This window comes from Anolis sagrei, chromosome 10 (assembly GCF_037176765.1).
Source record: "Anolis sagrei isolate rAnoSag1 chromosome 10, rAnoSag1.mat, whole genome shotgun sequence".
Classification (NCBI taxonomy): domain Eukaryota; kingdom Metazoa; phylum Chordata; class Lepidosauria; order Squamata; family Dactyloidae; genus Anolis; species Anolis sagrei.
In genome coordinates, this window is record NC_090030.1 from 26,723,635 (window position 1) to 26,743,514 (window position 19,880).

General features: G+C 43.5%; 1 protein-coding gene across 5 annotated transcripts in view; it reads right to left on the reverse strand.

Annotated features, from left to right (window-relative positions):
- Positions 1 to 19,880, reverse strand: part of ATP11C (ATPase phospholipid transporting 11C) — a 188,636-nt gene that overhangs the window by 43,469 nt on the left and 125,287 nt on the right. For all 5 annotated transcript variants that reach the window (XM_067471661.1, XM_067471660.1, XM_067471663.1 and 2 more), the window contains exons 18-24: positions 19,213 to 19,394; positions 17,518 to 17,769; positions 16,187 to 16,361; positions 11,974 to 12,076; positions 8,658 to 8,803; positions 5,658 to 5,717; positions 3,459 to 3,586 (exon numbers count right to left, since the gene is read on the reverse strand). In XM_067471661.1, the coding sequence (XP_067327762.1) occupies positions 3,459 to 3,586; positions 5,658 to 5,717; positions 8,658 to 8,803; positions 11,974 to 12,076; positions 16,187 to 16,361; positions 17,518 to 17,769; positions 19,213 to 19,394 (1,046 nt within the window). The remainder of the gene's footprint in view (positions 1 to 3,458; positions 3,587 to 5,657; positions 5,718 to 8,657; positions 8,804 to 11,973; positions 12,077 to 16,186; positions 16,362 to 17,517; positions 17,770 to 19,212; positions 19,395 to 19,880) is intronic.

Genomic DNA, 19,880 nt, shown 5'->3' on the forward strand with positions numbered 1-19,880 from the left:
AGTCTCCAGGGAAGCAATCCATTAAGCTTGGGTAACCACAGAAAAATTTGGTTCTAAACTCGTTTCGTTTTTAGGGGGGCCCTTGCGTTTCGTTTTTTTGAAGAATTCCGAAATTTTCCTTTAACAAAGTTCAAAATATACGAAATTTCGTAAAAATTACGAATCGATTCGTTAATGGCGGAGGCGATTGCGCAATACGCTAAAAGAACCCTCCAAATGGGACAGGGGGAACTTCTGAAGCTTCCCTCACCCTCTGTTGTTGACTGTTGGTGTGATAATTTATTTTTTATCACTGATAAAACAAACAACAACTCTAAAACTTGCACCAGACATACGGAAATAATTACAAAATAATTTCGAAACAATTTCGAAACAATTACGAAACAATAGGAAATAAATTGAAAAAATTGTTTCGATTTTTAATTACTCCTCACAGTAGTCCTGCATGGCTCAATATTGGATCGTAAGCTAATTTAAATACGAATTAATAACAAATTACGAAATTAACGAACGAAACCGCCCAAGCCTGGTATCCATATGTTTTATGTAATTATAATGTTATTGTTTATTGTTCGCGTTTTTGGTTGTGTCTTGGTTTTCTTTATTGGAATTGTTGTTCGGGCCTGGCCTCATGTAAGCCGCTCCAAGTCCCCATCAGAGAGATGGTGGCGAGGTATAAATAAAGATGATGATGATGATGATTATTATTATTATTTTGCTCCCTCCTCCCTGTGGCTTCCTCTCACATATTTATACATGGCTCTCATATCTCCTCTCAGCCTTCTCTTCTTCAGGTTAAACATGCTCAGCTCTTTAAGCCGCTCCTCATAGGGCTTGTTCTCCAGACCCTTGATCATTAGGCCTGGGTAACAACGGAAAAATTTGTTTCTAAAATCGATTCGTTTTTTGGGGGGTTTTGCGTTTCGATATTTAAAAGAATTCCGAAATTTTTCTTTTAAAAAGTTCGATATTTACGAAATTTTGTAAATGTTAAAAAAATTACGAAACATTAACGAAACAAATACGAAACAATAACGAATCGATTCGTTAATGGCAGACGCGACCGCGCAATACGCTAAAAAACCTCCAAATGGGACAGGGGGAACTTCTGATGCTTCCCTCTCCCTCTGTTGTTGACTATTGGTGTGATATTTATAATTTTTTTCACTAATTAAACAAAAAACAACTATACAACTTGCCCCAGACATGCGGAAATAATAACGAAACGACCTCAAACCGATAACGAAACAAATACAATAACGAATCCGAAGCATTTACGAAACGAATTTAAAAATTCGTTTCGTTTTTAAGTTGCTCCAGAATGGTTCGTTATCGCTTCGTTATAAAAAAAATGAATTTTTAACGAATTACGAATTAACGAAACGAAACCGCCCAGCCCTATTGATCATTTTAGTCACCCTCCTCTGGAAGGATGCTCAGAGTTGAAAACTACTAGAAATAGCAATAGTGGTTGGGAGTTTCTTCTCTCCTTACATGAAGCTAGAACTTCTGAGGGATCTTGGAATCGTTTTGGTGATTTTTAATACCATTCAGTGAAAGTATTTTTTTTTATGTTGCATACGTACCTCCTAGTACAGTGTTTCTCAACTTGGGGGTTGTGACCTTTGGGGGGGCGGGGTTGTGAGGAGGTGTCAAAGGGGTCACCAAAGAACATCAGAAAACACAGTATTTTCTGTTGGTCATGGGGGTTCTGTGTGAGAAATTTGGCCCAGTTCTATCGTTGGTGTGGTCCTGATCTGTCATGCTGGGGGCCTCAGTGGTCCTTGGGTGCCAAAGGGTTTGAAAGTACTGCAGATCCCATCATCCATTGTCCATCCTCCCCCAAACCACTCCAGGACATAAAGGGTCTCATGGGGGTTATGTGTGCCATTTTTGGTCCAGGTCATAGAATCATAGAATCATAGAATCATAGAATCAAAGAGTTGGAAGAGACCTCATGGGCCATCCAGTCCAACCCCCTGCCAAGAAGCAGGAATATTGCATTCAAATCACCCCTGACAAATGGCCATCCAGCCTCTGCTTAAAAGCTTCCAAAGAAGGAGCCTCCACCACACTCCGGGGCAGAGAGTTCCACTGCTGAACGGCTCTCACAGTCAGGAAGTTCTTCCTAATGTTCAGATGGAATCTCCTCTCTTGTAGTTTGAAGCCATTGTTCCGCGTCCTAGTCTCCAAGGAAGCAGAAAACAAGCTTGCTCCCTCCTCCCTGTGGCTTCCTCTCACATATTTATACATGGCTATCATATCTCCTCTCAGCCTTCTCTTCTTCAGGCTAAACATGCCCAGCTCCCTAAGCCGCTCCTCATAGGGCTTGTTCTCCAGACCCTTGATCATTTTAGTCTGTCACTCATGCTGCTCGCAGTCTGTCATTTTAGTCTGTCTTGATCATTTTAGTCTGTCACTCATGCTGCTCGCAGAGGCCTGTGAAAGTGGCAGCCAATCAGAAAGCTGCCACATACACACATACATACAAACATTCACTTTTATCTATATAAATAAAAATGTAATGTTCGTTTGTGGGATTAACAGAACTCAAAAACCACTTGGGGAATTGACCCCAAATTTGGATACAGTACACCTAACAACCCAATGTATGTCGTTCACTTATAAAAACACTGAAAAACACAGCAGAAGGGAGTTAAAAAGCCCCCAAAAGCTAAATGACAAAAAGCTAAATGACAATACAGTAAAAAGGGAAGAAAGAAGGAGGGAAGGGGAGAAAGAAAGAAAGAAAGAGAAGGAAAGAGAAGGAAAGAAGAGAGAAGGAAGCATGGAAGCGAAGGAAGGAAGGAAGGAAGGAAGGAGGTAGAGAAGGAAGAAAGGAGAGAAAGAGGGAGGGAAAGAAAAAGGGGGAAGAAAAGAAAGTTAGAGAAAGAAGGAAGGAGAGAAGGAAAGAAAAGGAAAAAGGAAGGAAAGAGGGAGTGAAGGAAGGAGGAAGATGTAGAGAAAGAGGGAGGGAAGGAAAGAAGGAAAGAGAGAAGGAAGCATGGAAGCAAAGAGAGAAGGAAGGAAGGAAAGAAGGAAGAAAAGAGGAGAGAAAGAGAGAGGGAAAGAAAAATGGGGAAGGAAGGAAAGTTAGAGAAAGAAGGAAGGAGAGAAGGAAAGAAAAAAATGAAGGAAAGAGGGAGTGAAGGAAGGAGGAAGATGTAGAGAAAGAGGGAGGGAAGAAAAGAAGGAAAGAGAGAAGGAAGAAAAGAGAGACAGCAGAAGAGAAAGAAAAAGGGGGGAAGGAAGGAAAGAGATAAAAAAGGAAGAAGAGAAGGAAAGATGGGAAGGAAGGAAGGAGGGAAGGAAGGAAGCAAGGAAAGAGGGAGTGAAGGAAGGAGGGAAAAAAAGAGGGAAGGTTGGCCACAGTAATGCGTGGTGGGTACAGCTAGTTATATAGATAGACACACACACACACACACACAGAGAAACTTCAACGAGCATGTCTCACTTACAGATATAACTTTGGGAAGGCCATCAAGGTGTCAATGTGGACATGTTGCTCCAGTAGACTGTAGGCCACAATCGGCAGGGAGGTGAAGCAGATGTTGAACATGGTAAGGTAAGCAGCGTCATAGAGAGGCTGAAAACAAATGGGAATGGGAAGTTGCGAGTCAGAACAGACGCTTCCCCCACTTACACATAAACATTCTACTACCTCCTGCCCTCCACGACAAAGTTATTTCCATTTCTGATTTCGTTCTCACTTGGTTTACATGCTTAGAGAGATCATAGATCGTCACCAATCCCCAAGTCTACCCTGTTTACAGCCTTCTTAATGCTACGGCATTATGTGCTAATGAACTGTGGAACAACCTTGGATTACAATTGTGTGATTTTAATAGTGATTGGAATGTTTTATATGTATTGTCGAAGGCTTTCATGGCCGGAATCACTAGGTTGTTGTAGGTTTTTTCGGGCTATATGGCCATGGTCTAGAGGCATTCTCTCCTGACGTTTCGCCTGCATCTATGGCAAGCATCCTCACTACATCTGAGGATGCTTGCCACAGATGCAGGCGAAACATCAGGAGAGAATGCCTCTAGACCATGGCCATATAGCCCGAAAAAACCTACAACAACCCAATGTTTTATATGTTTCATTGCATCTTTAATTACTTTTTAAAACTTCATAGAATCATAGAATTATAGAGTTGGAAGAGACCTCATGGGCCATCTAGTCCAACCCCCTGCCAAGAAGCAGGAATATTGCATTCAAATCACCCCTGACAGATGGCCATCCAGACTCTGTTTAAAAGCTTCCAAAGAAGGAGCCTCCACCACACTCTGAGGCAGAGAGTTCCACTGCTGAACGGCTCTCACAGTCAGGAAGTTCTTCCTAATGTTCAGATGGAATCTCCTTTCATGTAGTTTGAAGCCATTGTTCCGCGTCTTAAGTCTCCAGGGAAGCAGAAAATAAGCTTGCTCCCTCCTCCCTGTGACTTCCCCTCACATATAGATACATTACCCTCATCATGTAATATAATATATTGTTTATGCATATCATATTGATAATATTATAATGTAATGCAATATAATACTAATAATACAATGTAATTATATATTATATATTACATTTAATATTGCTCCCTCCTCCCTGTGGCTTCCTCTCACATATTTATACATGGCTATCATATCTCCTCTCAGCCTTCTCTTCTTCAGGCTAAACATGCCCAGCTCCTTAAGCCACTCCTCATAGGGCTTGTTCTCCAGACCCTTGATCATTTTAGTCGCCCTCCTCTGGACACATTCCAGCTTGTCAATATCTCTCTTGAATTGTGGTGCCCAGAATTGGACACAATATTCCAGATGTGGTCTAACCAAAGCAGAATAGAGGGATAGCATTACTTCCTTAGATCTAGACACTATGCTCCTCTTGATGCAGGCCAAAATCCCATTGGCTTTTTTTGCCGCCACATCACATTGTTGGCTCATGTTTATCTTGATGTCCATGAGGACCCCAAGATCTTTTTCACACGTACTGCTCTCGAGCCAGGCATTGTCCCCCATTCTGTATCTTTGCATGTATTTTAACTGTATGTTGTTCAAAGGCCTTGAATAGTTGCCATGCGCAAAGCCTCCTGGAGCCCCCTTTGGGGTAGATAAAGGTGGGATACAAAAGAGTAAATAAATAAATACATAAATAAATTGTGGTGGTTTTTTTTTGTGTCGTGTCAGGAGCAACTTGAGAAACTGCAAGTCGCTTCTGGTGTGAGAAAATTGGCCGTCTGCAAGGACGTTGCCCAGGGGACGGCCGGATGTTTTGATGTTTTATCATCCTTGTGGGAGGCTTCTCTCATGTCCCCGCATGGGGAGCTGGAGCTGACAGAGGGAGCTCATCCTTTAATTTTGATTTTATTTTTAAAAACAGACAAAATAATAATAATAATAATAATAATAATAATAATAATACAGAGGGAGCTCATCCACGCTCTCCCCGGATTTGAACCTGCGACCTGTCCGTCTTCAGTTCTGCCAGCACATGGGTTTAACCCACTGCGCCACTGGTGGCTTCTACATAAATAAATTCATGAGCAGCAATTCACATTTAGAACAGGACACAGTTTCTCTCTCCTTTACACTATTTAACAAGATTTAACAACCAACAACAGAGGGAATCAAAAATTCGCAAAATCATTTCTATGAGCAACATACCTGTTGTGAAAAACCACAGAAGAACTGATACAAAAATTGGGGGAAAATGAAGCAAAGATTCTGCAAAAGAATAACAAGAGAGAGGGAGAGAAGCAGGTTAAAAGTTAATCCACCTTATCCTTCAATTTGAGAGTTAAAAACAATTGGATCCATTAGTACAACGTTTCTCAACCTGGGGGTCGGGACTCCTGGGGAGGATCACAAGGGGGTTTCAGAGGAATTGTCAAAGACCATTAGAAAACGTATGGCTATCATATCTCCTCTCAGCCTTCTCTTCTTCAGGCTAAACATGCCCAGTTCCTTAAGCCGCTCTTCATAGGGCTTGTTCTCCAGACCCTTGATCATTTTAGTCGCCCTCCTCTGGACACATTCCAGCTTGTCAATATCTCTCTTCAATTGTGGTGCCCAGAATTGGACCCAATATTCCAGGTGTGGTCTTAGGAACCCCTTTGGGAGAGAAGCACTGGGATTGTGGCGCAGCTGGCTGAGTGTCATCTGCATTAAGATCACTCTGACCAAAAGGTCATGAGTTCGAAGCCAGCCCAAGTTGGAGTGAGTTTCCAACCAATTGTGTGTAGCCTGTTGTCGACCTTTGCAATCCAAAAGACAGTTGCATCTGTCAAGTAGGAAAATTAGGTACCACCTTAAAGTGTGGGGAGGCTAAATTAACTAATTTACGAGGCCATAAAGAAGACTCCAGCAAAGCATTCCAGCGGGGAAGCATGCGGGGAATGCGGAAGTGCTTCATCAGCGTCGCAGATGGACGATGAAAGCGACAGCTCCCCTGGCGGCCTGAAAAAGTTAAATAGCCTCTGTCTATGTCTGTTGTATATGTTTGTATGTCAAAAATTGGCATTGAATGTTTTCCATATATGTGTACACTGTAATCTGCCCTGAGTCCCCTGCGGGGTGAGAAGGGCGGAATATAAAAGCAGTAAATAAATAAATAAATAAATAAATATGGCTGAAGATCTCTCCACCTGTCCTTTTCTTTTTTGGAAATAGATACTGAATCCTCCTCCCATCAAAAGCCCTCCTTCACTGTGACTGGCAGGTCTCTCAGCTGGCCTATCAGTCAAGGGGAGGGCTGTTTCTGAGATTCAAAGTGGGTAAGGGAGAGCAGGGATGCGTGGTGCACATGTGCAGGTGAGGGAGAGTGTACGAAGCTGGAGGGAGGCTTGCGCTAGCGAGACCCTTCAAAGCATGGGGATTCTGGGTGGGAAATTTGGCCCAATTGCAATATATAGTTCACCTACAATCAAAGAGCATTCTGAACCCCACCAACAAAAAATAACAACTGATTTTGTTATTTGGGAGTTGTATTGCTGGGATTTATAGTTCACCTACAATCAAAGAGCATTCTGAACCCCACCAACAATAGGTTGGTGGGGTTCAGAATGCTCTTTGATTGTAGGTGAACTATAAATCCCAGCAATACAACTCCCAAATAACAAAATCAGTTGCCCCAACTATTTTTCCTAAATTCCACCAGTGTTCATATTTGGGCATATTTGAGCCAAATCTGGTCCAGATCCATCATTGTTTGAGTCCATAGTGCATTCTGCATATAGGTGAACTATAACTCCAAAACTCAAGGTCAATGCTCACCTAACCCTTCCAGTATTTTCTGTTGGTCATGGGAGTCTTGTGTGCAAAATTTGGTTCAATTCCATCGTTGGTGGAGTTCAGAATGCTATTTGATTGTAGGTGAACTAGAAATCCCAGCAACTACAACTCCCAAATGTAAAGGTCTATTTGTCCTAAACTCCACCAGTGTTCATATTTGGGCATATCGGATATTTGAGCCAAGTCTGGTCCAGATTCATCATTGTTTGAGTCCATAGTGCATTCTGCATATAGGTGAACTATAACTCCAAAACTCAAAGTCAATGCCCACCAAACCCTTCCAGTATTTTCTGTTGGTCATGGAGTCTTGTGTGCCAAATTTGGTTCAATTCCATCATTGATGGAGTTCAGAATGCTATTTGATTGTAGGTGAACAATAAATCTCAGCTACTACAACTCCCAAATGTCATGGTCTAATTTCCCCAATCTCCACCTGTATTTACATTTGGGCATATTAAGTATTCATGCCAAGCTTGGTCCAGATCCATCATTGTTTGAGTCCATAGTGCACTCTGCATGTACGAGATCTATAACTCCAAAAGTCAAGGTCAATGCCCACCAAACCCTTCCAGTATTTTCTGTTCGTCATGAGAGTTATGTGTGCCAATTCTGGTTCAAATGCATCATTGGTAGCGTTCAGAATGTTCTTTGATTGTAGGTGAACTATAAATCCCAGAAACTACAATTCCCAAATGTCAAGGTCTATTACTGTTTTTGTCCACAGTACTCTCTATATGTAGGTGAACTACAACTCTGAAACTGAAGGTCAATCCCTTCCAGTATTTTCCGTTTGTCATCGGAGTTCTGTGTGCCAAGTTTGCTTCAATTCCATCGTTTATGATGTCCAGGATGCTCTTCGATTGTACGTGAACTATAAATCCCAGCAACTACAACTCCCAAATGACAAAATAAATCCCCCAACCCCATCAGTATTCAAATTTGGGCATATTGGGTATTCATGCCAAATAAGTGCCAGATCTATTATTATTTGAATCCACAGTCCTCTCTGGATGTAGGTGAACTACAACTCCCAAACTCAAGGTCAATGCCCACCAAATCCTTCTAGTATTTTCTGTTGGTCATGGGAGCTCTGTGTGCCACGTTTGGCTCAATTCCATCATTGGTGGAGTTCAGAATGCTCTTTGATTGTAGGTGAACTATAAATCCCAGCAACTACAACTCCCAAATGACAAAATCAATCCCCCCAACCCCACCAGTATTTAAATTTGGGCGAGTGGGGAGATCCTTGGGCACCCGTAATCCCAGCCAACTCTGTTTAAAACTTTCTATGTCCTCCCCTTCCTCACCATTAACCTTTTTGTTATTAACCTGCAATTGAGCAAATATCTCACATAATGAATATAACGATTCTACCTTGTAGAAGAAATACTGTACAAGGTGCGCTATCCTCACGTAGTATAAATGCCCGTGTGCCAGCAGCAATCTTTTCAAGTCTTTAAATTTTGGGATGGCGTAGTCGCTGTTTCGGGCTGCCTGGCGACCCTCTTTACCTTTTATACCTGGAAGCAGAGAGGAAAGATGGCAATTGCATACTGTTCTCTCAGAAAGATACATGCTATTACTGCATCTTGCCAGTAACCAAGGTCACAACAACATCAGTGATAGAACTGCAATATGCTGATAATAACGGAGTCTGTACGCATTCAGAAGAAGACCTACAAGCCACTATAAACACTAGGCCTGGGCGGTTTCGTTCGTTAATTTTGTAATTCGTTAAATATTCGTTAATTTTAGCAATTACAAAACGATTACAAAACTTATTTTTAAACCCGGAAGTGTTTTTAAATATCGAAACGGCAGGCGCCAAAAAAATTTGTATTTCCGTCCATTTCGGAAATACGTAAGATGGCCGCCTGGCGATGCTTGCTGGGAGCTCTCTTCTCTCTCCCCTCTCTTAGCCAGTCAGAGCCTGAAAGAGGAGGAGGAGGAGGAGGAGGAGGAGAGGGCGAGCGGCGAGCGAGAGGGCGAGCGGCGAGCGAGAGGGCGAGCGAGAGGGCGAGCGGCAGGGCGAGAGGGCGAGCGAGAGGTTGAGCGGCGAGCGAGAGGGCGAGCGAGAGGGCGATTGGCGAGCGAGAGGGCGAGCGGCGAGCGAGAAGGCGAGCGAGAGGGCGAGCGGCAGGGCGAGAGGGCGAGCGAGAGGGTGAGCGGCGAGTGAGAGGGCGAGCGAGAGGGCGAGCGAGAGGGTGAGCGGCGAGCGAGAGGGCGAGTGAGAGGGCGAGCGAGAGGGCGAGCGAGAGGGCGAGCGGCGAGCGAGAGGGCCCGCCAGAGTGAGTGCCTGCCTTCCCTCCTTAATAATAATTTCTCCTCCCTATTCTACTAAACTAATAATTAAATTAAAAAAATATTGAAAAAATATTGGAAAAAAAAGGGCACCATCTTTACAAAATGTTTTGTAAATATTAACGAAATTTCGTAAATACCGAACTTTTTTAAGGGAAAATTTTGTAATTATTTTAAATATCGAAACAAAAAAAAACCCCCAAATACAAATCGATTTTAGAAACAAATTTTTGCGTTGTTACCCAGGCCTAATAAACACCTTTGTAGAAGCATACGAGCAACTCGAACTCTAACTGAACACCGAGAAAATGAAAGTAGTCACCAGTCAATCCCTCTGCAATGCCAGAAATCCAGCTTAATGGTGTAATGTTAGAAAATCATCATTTCCGCTCCTTGGCAGCCACCTCTCCACAAAAGTCAACATCGATACTGAAATGCAACACCGCCTGAGCTCTGCGAGTGCAGCATTTTTCCAAATGAAGCAGAGAGTGTTTGAGGATCGGAACATCCATAGGAATGTTGAAGCTGTCTGCAATTTATAATGTATATTTCAAAGTATTTATGTATGTATGTTTAAAACGCAGTAACTATGTGCTGAGTGTAATGTTTTCCTGTGTGGAAAGAGTTAACTGAACCATGGAGGGAACGGCATTCCTAGAGAGGTCATAAATCAAGTGTATAGAACAAATGGATGCAGTGTCCTGCGTTATATGTCATACGTCACTCTGGAATGCAAGAGGTGTGGACTAGTACTGATAACAGTTAGTGTGTTTGCAATGTTACGATCGGACGGTAAAGAAGCAAGTTTACAATGTGCTGAGTGTTAAGTACAATGACTGGAACGGCGATTCAACGGACACAACTGTTCTATTATTTTAATGATTGTTTTATTGCTCATTGATGTATTTTTAAATTTAATTTATGTATTGTAGTGTATAATTGTAATTGTTTGTACTGGCATTGAATTTTTGCCATTACTTATGTGTAAACCACTTTGAGTCCCCCTCGGGGTGAGAAAAGCAATATAAAAATAGTGTAAATAAATAATAAATATACATAGCTTCTAATGTATACAGCTATAACATAAAGTAGTTTATAGCCTAAGGTGGCTGTGATTGATCTGTTCCTGCCTTGCTTTGCTGCCGATGCCACTGACAAGGAATACCAAAGTGCTTGTTTATAAAGCTAGTGTCTTTCCAACCCAGTTATATGCCTGTGAAACGTGGACTGTCTACAGATGTCACACTCAACTCCTGGTACGATTCTGTCAGTATTGCCTCCAAAATATACAGCGAGGAAGTGCTCCCACACTATCAACCCCACGTTAACCGAATGCCCGATCACAGTTACCATACTTCCATACTTTGTCTATTTCACCCTCCATTCGTGCCTCTTCAAATTCTGCAGCACTGCTGGTCACAGCTGACCTCCAGCTGGAGCGCTCAAGGGCCAGGGCTTCCCAGTTTTCAGTGTATATGTCAGAGTTTTTAAGGTTGGCTTTGAACCCATCTTTAAATCTCTTTTCCTGTCCTCCAACTTCGTTCTTGAGTTTGGAATAGAGCAACTGCTTTGGGAGACGGTGGTCAGGCATCCGGACAATGTGGCCGGACCAGCGGAGCTGATGGCAGAGGACTATCGCTTCAATGCTGGCGGTCTTTGCTTCTTCCAGCACGCTGACATTTGTCTGCCTGTCTTCCCAAGAGATTTGCAGGATTTTCCAGAGGCAGTGCTGATGGAATCGTTGGAGGAGTTGCATGTAATGTCTGTAGACAGTCCACGTCTCACAGGCATATGGCATGGTTGGGGGGACAATAGTTTTATAAACAAGCACCTTGGTATCCCTACGGATGTCCCGGTCCTCAAACACTCTCTGCTTCATTCGGAAAAATGCTGCACTCGCAGAGCTCAGGCGGTGTTGTATTTCGATGTCGATGTTGACTTTGGTGGAGAGGTGGCTACCAAGGGAGTGAAAATTGTCAACATTTTTTAATGTTACACCATTAAGCTATTATGGCCTGTGAGCACTCCAGCTGGAGGTCAGCTGTGACCAGCAGTGCTGTGGAATTCAAAGAGGCATGAATGGAGAGCAAAAGGGAGAAATGTGCCAAGAGGAAGGTGCATCAAGCCAACCCTGACTGGGACCACCTTCCACCTGGAAACGATATCCTCACTGTGGAACATGCAGATCAAGAATAGGCTACCTAGGTATCCACTGCCAAGACACTACACTTGGAGGACCATCATCCTAAGGCTATGAGGGATCGCCTAAGTAAGTAATTAAGCAAGTAAGAATGAATTCCCAACTTTTACTCAAAACCAAGGAGTGTCTTCTTTCCAGTGATCCCCAGAATGCCAACATCACGGCTAGGCATTTGAAGGCCTTGCTTACCTATGCCCACGTGAGCTTCCAAAATCATGCTGACGTCATTGGCTCCGTCTCCCACCGCGAGTGTTATGGGGCTGCCCCTTGAGTTCTTGACCATCCGAACAATCTAAAAAAGTCAAGGCAGAAATGCAAAAAATAAAGGCTGCAGAGATTACCATATGTGCGATTCACAGTTGACCATGATGGGAAAACCACTCGCTTTGAGGGAGATGTGCAAGCTAAGTGATGGATGTGTCTCCAGAACATCAGCCCACAACCTGAATAGATCTGTTCCTCATAAACAGGCATGGGCAAACTTCGGCCCTCCAGGTGTTTTGGACTTCAGCTCCCAGAAATCCCAGCCAGCTTATGCTGGCTGAGATTTCTGGGAGTTGAAGTCCAAAACACCTGGAGGGCCGAAGTTTGCCCATGCCTGCTCATGGCCATTACCTAGAATCATAGAATTGGACGAGACCTCATGGGCCATCCAGTCCAACCCCATTCTGCCAAGAAGCAGGAAAATTGCATTCAAAGCACCCCCGACAGATGGCCATCCTGCCTCTGTTTAAAAGCTTCCAAAGAAGGAGCCTCCACCACACTCCGGGGCAGACAGTTCCACTGCTGAACGGCTCTCACAGTCAGGAAGTTCTTCCTAATGTTCAGATGGAATCTCCTCTCTTGTAGTTTGAAGCCATTGTTCCGCGTCCTAGTCTCCAAGGAAGCAGAAAACAAGCTTGCTCCCTCCTCCCTGTGGCTTCCTCTCACATATTTATACATGGCTATCATATCTCCTCTCAGCCTTCTCTTCTTCAGGCTAAACATGCCCAGCTCCTTAAGCCGCTCCTCATAGGGCTTGTTCTCCAGACCCTTGATCATTTGAGTCGTCCTCCTCTGGACACATTCCAGCTTGTCAATATCTCTCTTGAATTGTGGTGCCCAGAATTGGACACAATATTCCAGGTGTGGTCTAACCAAAGCGGAATAGAGGGCTAGCATTACTTCCCTAGATCTAGACACTATGCTCCTATTGATGCAGGCCAAAATCCCACTGGCTTTTTTTGCCACCGAATCACATTGTCGGCTCATGTTTAACTTGTTGTCCATGAGGACTCCAAGATCTTTTTCGCACGTACTGCTCTCAAGCCAGGCATTGTCCCCCATTCTGTATCTTTGCATTTCATATTTCCTGCCAAAGTGGAGTATCTTCCATTTGTCCCTGTTGAACTTCATTTTGTTAGTTTTGGCCCTTCATCTCTCTAATCTGTCAAGATCGTTTTAAATCCTGCTCCTGTCCTCTGGAGTATTGGCTCTCCCTCCCAATTTGGTGTCATCTGCAAACTTGATGATCCTGCCTTCTAGCCCTTCATCTAAGTCAGTAATAAAGATGTTGAACAGGATCTAAGTTGAACATTTGTTGCCAAGGGAGGAGCCAAAAAGGAGTTCAGAGCCTTAATATTCTCTCTTTTTTTGCAGTTTTTATTGATAAATCAAACCGTACAATTCACCATTCTGGACACAAGGTGGTAGGAAAGTTATTGGAATGTTTTATTAGAATGTTTTTTTTCTCCTTCTTTTATGTAATTTTGATGATTATTTTTTTTGTCGTGTCAGGAGCAACTTGAGAAATTGCAAGTTGCTTCTGGTGTGAGAGAATTGGCCGTCTGCAAGGACATTGCCTAGGGGACGCCAGGATGATTTTGACGTTTTACCATCCTTGTGGGAGGCTTCTCTCTTGTCCCCGCATGACGAGCTGGAGGTGATAGAGGGAGCTCATCCGCCTCTCCCTGGATTCGAACCTGCGACCTGTCGGTCTTCAGTCCTGCTGGCACAGGGGTTTAACCCACTGCGCCACCGAGGGCTCCATAATAATAATAATAATAATAATAATAATAATAATAATAATATCCTCATATAGGGAAGGCAGGGTGTAAATAAAGATAATGATGATGATGATAGATAGATAGATAGATAGATAGATAGATAGATAGATAGACAGATAGACAGATAGACATATAGATAGACAGATGGAAGAAGTCATCCTAGTCTACATGGGGGAAAAGGCAGGGTGTAAATAATAATAATAATAATAATAATAATAATAATAATAATAATATCCTAGACACTTTGGAAGTGTCCAATGTGTGATCCAATACAACAGCCAGCAGAGTGTCTGCTGTGGGCTCAATAATAATAATGATTGTTATTATTATAACAAATACAAATACAATGACTCCACTAAGGCCAAAAAAGCCACTAATTTGAAGACCACTGTGAAGTTATTGCATGAATTACAATGGAGTTTTTACCAGGACAATTAGTTAAGGGTATTTAGATTTTAAAGAGCCCTGAAGATTTTTAAGATGCTTAACCCAGTCATCCACCTGACATTTGCCGGGAAGTAGCAGCCAATAGTGAAAGGACCAAGGCAGTGACATCTCCAGCTCATCCCCTGTTTGGGTATCAGCCAGCACGTCAACGACTTAAATCAAGAAATAGTTTTCTAAGATCTACAGAGACACTCGCTGGAACACCTCAGCAAGCGAGAGTCCAAAAGTGGCAGGCTCAAACCCAGAGCCTCAATCAACGGTTGATACCAAATGAGAGACTCCCCCTGGGCACACAGAAACTGGGTAACTTGGAAGGCGCTGAACAGACTGCGCTCTGGCACCACGAGATGCAGAGCCAACCTTAAGAAATGGGGCCACAAAGTGGAATCCACAACATACGAGTGCGGAGAAGAGCAAACCACAGACCATCAGCTGCAATGCAACCTGAGCCCTGCCACATGAACAATGGAGGACCTTTTTATAGTAACACCAGAGGCACTCCAAGTGGCCAGATACTGGTCAAAGGACATCGAATCAACTCTCAAACTTGCAAACGTTGTGCTTTGTTTGTCTGTTTGTTAAAAATGCAATACAACTGTTTGGTTTGCTCCTGACACGATAAATAAGTAAGCAAGTGTGTGCCACAACAGCTCCCAAAGCCAAGGTAACGCTAGAGCTTCTTCGACAGGAGTTTAGTGCCCAGATCCAGGTCATAGTGTCACTTTATACCAGGCATGGAGCCCCCAGTGGCACAGTGGGTTAAAGTCCTGAGCTGCTGGGCTTGTTGACCGAAAGGTTGCAGGTTCGAATCCGGGGAGCGGCATGAGCTTCCGCTGGCAGCCCCAGCTTCTGTCAACCTAGCAGTTCGAAAACATGCCAATGTGAGTAGATCAATGGGTACCGCTCCAGCAGGAAGGTAATGGGAAGGTAAGGGCGCTCCATGCAATCAAGCAGTCATGCCGGCGGTAGGAAGAATCATTGATAGACTTATGGCCACTGTGGAGAAGACAAAACCGAGACATGATGTGATGTTCATTCGTTCAGTTGTCTCCGACTCTTCGTGACCTCATCGACCAGCCCACGCCAGAGCTCCCTGTCGGCCGTCACCACCCCCAGCTCCCTCAAGGTCAGTCCAGTCACTTCAAGGATGCCATCCATCCATCTTGTCCTTGGTCGGCCCCTCTTCCTTTTGCCTTCCACATGATGTGATAACCATCTTTAAACACACAATTTCCCCCAACTATTGCCTGGAAAGAACTTCCTAACTGTGAGAACTGTTCATCAGTGGAACTCTCTGCCTCAAAGTGTGGTGGAGGTTCCTTCTTTGGAGGCTTTTAAACAGAGGCTGGATGGCTCTCTGTCAGGGGTGCTTTGAATGCAATTTTCCTCCTTGGCAGAATGAGGTTGAACTGGCTGGACCACAAGATCTCTTCCAACTCTATGATTATTTGGAGAACTGGGAAAAAACTTTTCCAGGTTTTGATACAGACAGGAAGACAACACTCGGTGGGAGCCTCTTAGAGTTGAAAATCTTTAGAAGTATATATTTTTTCTCAAATTAGGTGTATTTGGACCTAACAAACATGCGAGTGTGGAGAAGAGGAAACCACTGACCACCTGCTGCAATGCAACCTGAGCCCTGCCACATGCACAATGGAGGACCTTCTTATAGTAACACCAGAAGCACTCCAAGTGGCCAGATACTGCTCAAAGGACATTTAATCAACTACCAAGCTTGCAAACTTTGTGTTTTGTTTGTTTGTTTGTTAACAAAAATGCAATACAACTGTTTGGCTTGCTCCCGACTCGATAAATATACCCAATCATGAGATGGTAGGCACTGGAATTGCACATCTCATATGCAAAGACACACATCTTGAAAGAAAAAGAAGAAGGCCTGAGCTACTCACCTGGGCTTTTTGGAGAGGGGCCATTCGACAACACAGGACTGCTGTGCATTTCAGGCATATCTGGAGGAAGATGTTCTTGTAGTGGCCGGAGCGCGAGTCTTGGGAAGGGTTGAGTATGAGGGACAGGGTGGCCCCATCAATGACCAGGCCATACTCTTGACTGAGCAGCCAGGTCCTAAAATATAGAAGGCAACACTATAAAAAGCAATACGCAGTTCTCTCAACCAGATCTCCTGAAACAACAAGGATAGCGAGTTTTCTTGGTGGGCAAAATGATCCAAAAGTTTCAGCGATGTGATTTCCAGTTTTCCTCCTGGGAGAGTTTACACTGACTTTGACACACACACACACACAAACATAAAACCCACCAAAGCCACCAAAGCTGTCTCTGTTCCATAACCAGGCCTGAAACCAGACTGAAATGGATCTAGACAGTATTTTCTGTTGGCTATGGAGGTTCTATGTGGGAAGTTTGGCCCAATTCTATCATCGAAAGGGTTCAGAATGCTCTTTGATTGTAGGTGAACTATAAATCCCAGCAACAACTCCCAAATCCCAAGGTCTATTTCCCCCAAACTCCACCAGTGTTCATGTTTGGGCATATTGAGAAGTCGTGCCAAGTTTGGTCCAGATCCATAATTGTTTGAGTCCACAGTGTTCTCTGGATGTAGGTGAACTACAACTCCAAAAACTCAAGGTCAATGCCCACCAAACCTTTCCAGTATTTTCTGTTGGCCATGGGAGTTCTGTGTGCCATGATTGGTTCAATTCTATTATTGGTGGGGTTCAGAATGCTCTTTGGTTGTAGGTGAACTAGCAACTACAACACTCATATACATATACACATGCACATATTCATATATATATGCACAAACACACAAAAATATACACATATAGACACACATGCATATATATACACACATATATACACATACACACACAAATATACATATACATGGCAAACATTCAGTGCCATAGACACACAACATATATAGACAGACACTCAAAGGTTATTTAACATTCCAGCTTCTGGCCACCAGGGGAGCTATTGCTTCACCGTCCATTTGTGACACTGATGCAGTACTTCCTCATTCTTTGCATGCTTGCTGGAGATTTTTATGGAGTCGTAAATTAGTTAAATTAGCCTCCCCGCTTACGTGGTACCTAAATTTCCTATTTGAAAGATGCAACTGTCTTTTAGGCTGCAAAGTTCGACAGCAAGCTATACAAATTGGTCGGAAGATCACTCCGACCCTGGCTGGCTTCGAACTCATGACTTTGGGTCAGTAGTGATCTTAATGCAGCTGACTCCCAGTCACAATCCCACTTACCTCTTGCCATGAGGCATGTCGACCACCAGCTTTTTGTGGTAATCCACCAGCAGCTCGTGGAGGCGGTCCTCTTTGCGGTCATCCTCCCCCACCATTTTGGTTGTCAGCTGCAGCAATTCGGTGCTGGTTTGGAAGAGCCTGCAGGCGTAACAGGTGGCCTGGGCAGTCTCCAGTTTGTCCCCCGTCAGCACCCAGATCTTCATGCCCGCCTTGTGCAAGGCCTCAATGGTTTCGGCCGCCATGTCTTGGAGCCTAGGGACAGATATAGCTTTACTGGTCAAGCCAAAGCATTTAGGCAACCAAAAGCTTCCTGTCTTTGGTCTCTTTGCTTAAAGGTAGACAAATCTTAAATCCAATCAACACAGATACATTTGCTTATTCACTATGTGGCACCATTTTTGTTCCTGGGTTATAAACATCATTTCCTAATTGGTTCTATCATAAACACAAGGAAAAGGTTTATTAAACTGCTAAAACTTTGTTTTTGCAGCACATTTTACAGCACATTTTGCTATAGTTCAGTAGTTCTCAACCTGGGGGTTGGGACCTCTGCGGGGGTCTCCAGAGAGTGCCAGAGGGGTCGCCAAAGACCATCAGAAAACACAGTATTTTCTGTTGGTTACGGGTTTCTGTGTGGGAAGTTTGATCCAATTCAATTCTTGGTGGGGTTCAGAATGCTCTTTGAGTGTAGGTGAACTATAAATCCCAGCAACTACAACTCACAAATGTCAAGGTCTATTTTCCCCAAACTCCACCAGTGTTCACATTTGGGCATGATGAGTATTCGTGTAGAGTTTGGTCCAGCTCCATCATTGTTTGAGTCCACAGTGTTCTCTGGATGTAGATGAACTACAACTCCAAACTCAAGGTCAATACCCAGCAAACCCTTCTCGTGTTTTCTGTTGGCCATGGTAGTTTTGTGTGCCAAATTTGGTTCAATTCCGTCATTGCTGGAGTTCAGAATGCTCTTTGATTGTAGGTGAACTATAAATCCCAGCAACTACAACTTCCAAATGACAAAATGAATCAACCCCAACCCCTTCCCCCCGCAACCCCCCCCCCCCCCCCGGCAACCCCACCACTATTCAAATTTGGGCATATTGGGTATTTGTGCCAAATTTGGTCCAGCGAATGGAAATACATCCTGCATATCAGATGTTTAGTTTACGTTTGATTGTACATAACTATAAATCCCAGGAACTACATCTGCCAAATGACCAAAACAAATCCCCCCAACCCATTAGCATATCAGATATTTACATGACGATTCATAACAGTAGCAAAATCACAGTTATGAAGTTGCAACAAAAATAATGTTATCGTTGGGGGTCACCACAACATGAGTAAATGTATTAAGGGGTCGTGGCATTTGGAAGGTTGAGAAACACTGCTATCTCATTGAGTCTCAACCAATTCAACGTAGTTTGTGGCAGCCACAAAAACAAAGTTTCTGGAGTAGAACAACGACTTTCAAAGTAAGTACCGCACAATTAAACAGGAAATAACACTTTCAAAGCAGGAATGGATTTGTTTTCCATTTTTGTTAAATTGTGTTATTATTTTACAATGGGAGGGAGAGCAAAGACAGTTATTTCTATCTCAAAAATTCTATTATTTTCCAAATGTTGGGTTTGTATTATCATTCCATGTCAGAATTGGGAATTGCGCTGTGCGGCTTTATGTGGCTTTGCTTACTTGTCCTCCACAGCCGTGGACCCCATCAAATGCATGTCCGTCTCGATCTCGTCAAACACCTTGGCCATTTTTGCTTCCCGGTCCTGCAGCGCCATCGTCGCTTCCTTAATCCGGTTACTGATTTGCACAAAGTGGGAAGGGGAAATTTCCTTGAAAGCCACACAGAGTGTCCGATAGCCATCCTGGAAGCAAGCAAGTGTAATCCCTCAAGTTTGGTAGACCACTTCCAATGTCTAAAGCAACATTCTTTCACTTAAAAGAGGTAAACATTTTTTGGGGGGTGTGCAGAAGTTATTAATACTTTGCATGTTTTAAACTGTATATATATGTGTTTGGGTTAGCTACAATAACACTAGAGCAGCCTATTTCAGAGATCCTCAGTCAGCGTTACCATGGAGACCAAGGCAAGCTGGCAGAAGGAGGAGTGGGAGGAGCCAAGTGGAGAGAGTTTTGAAAACAGACAGTTGGAGAGTCAGTTAGTTGATTTTGTATCTGAGAGGAGTAAAAGAGTGGAAGTGAAGAGTAGAGTGGGAGAGTGAAGTGTGAAGCAAAGAATTGTGGCTTTGGGAAGCCTGAATAGCTACTGGAGGTTTTTCAGTCTAAGGAGGCTGAAAGGAGAAACATAGCCAGATTTCTTTAGTCAAGGGAAAGGCTAAAGGATAAACTTG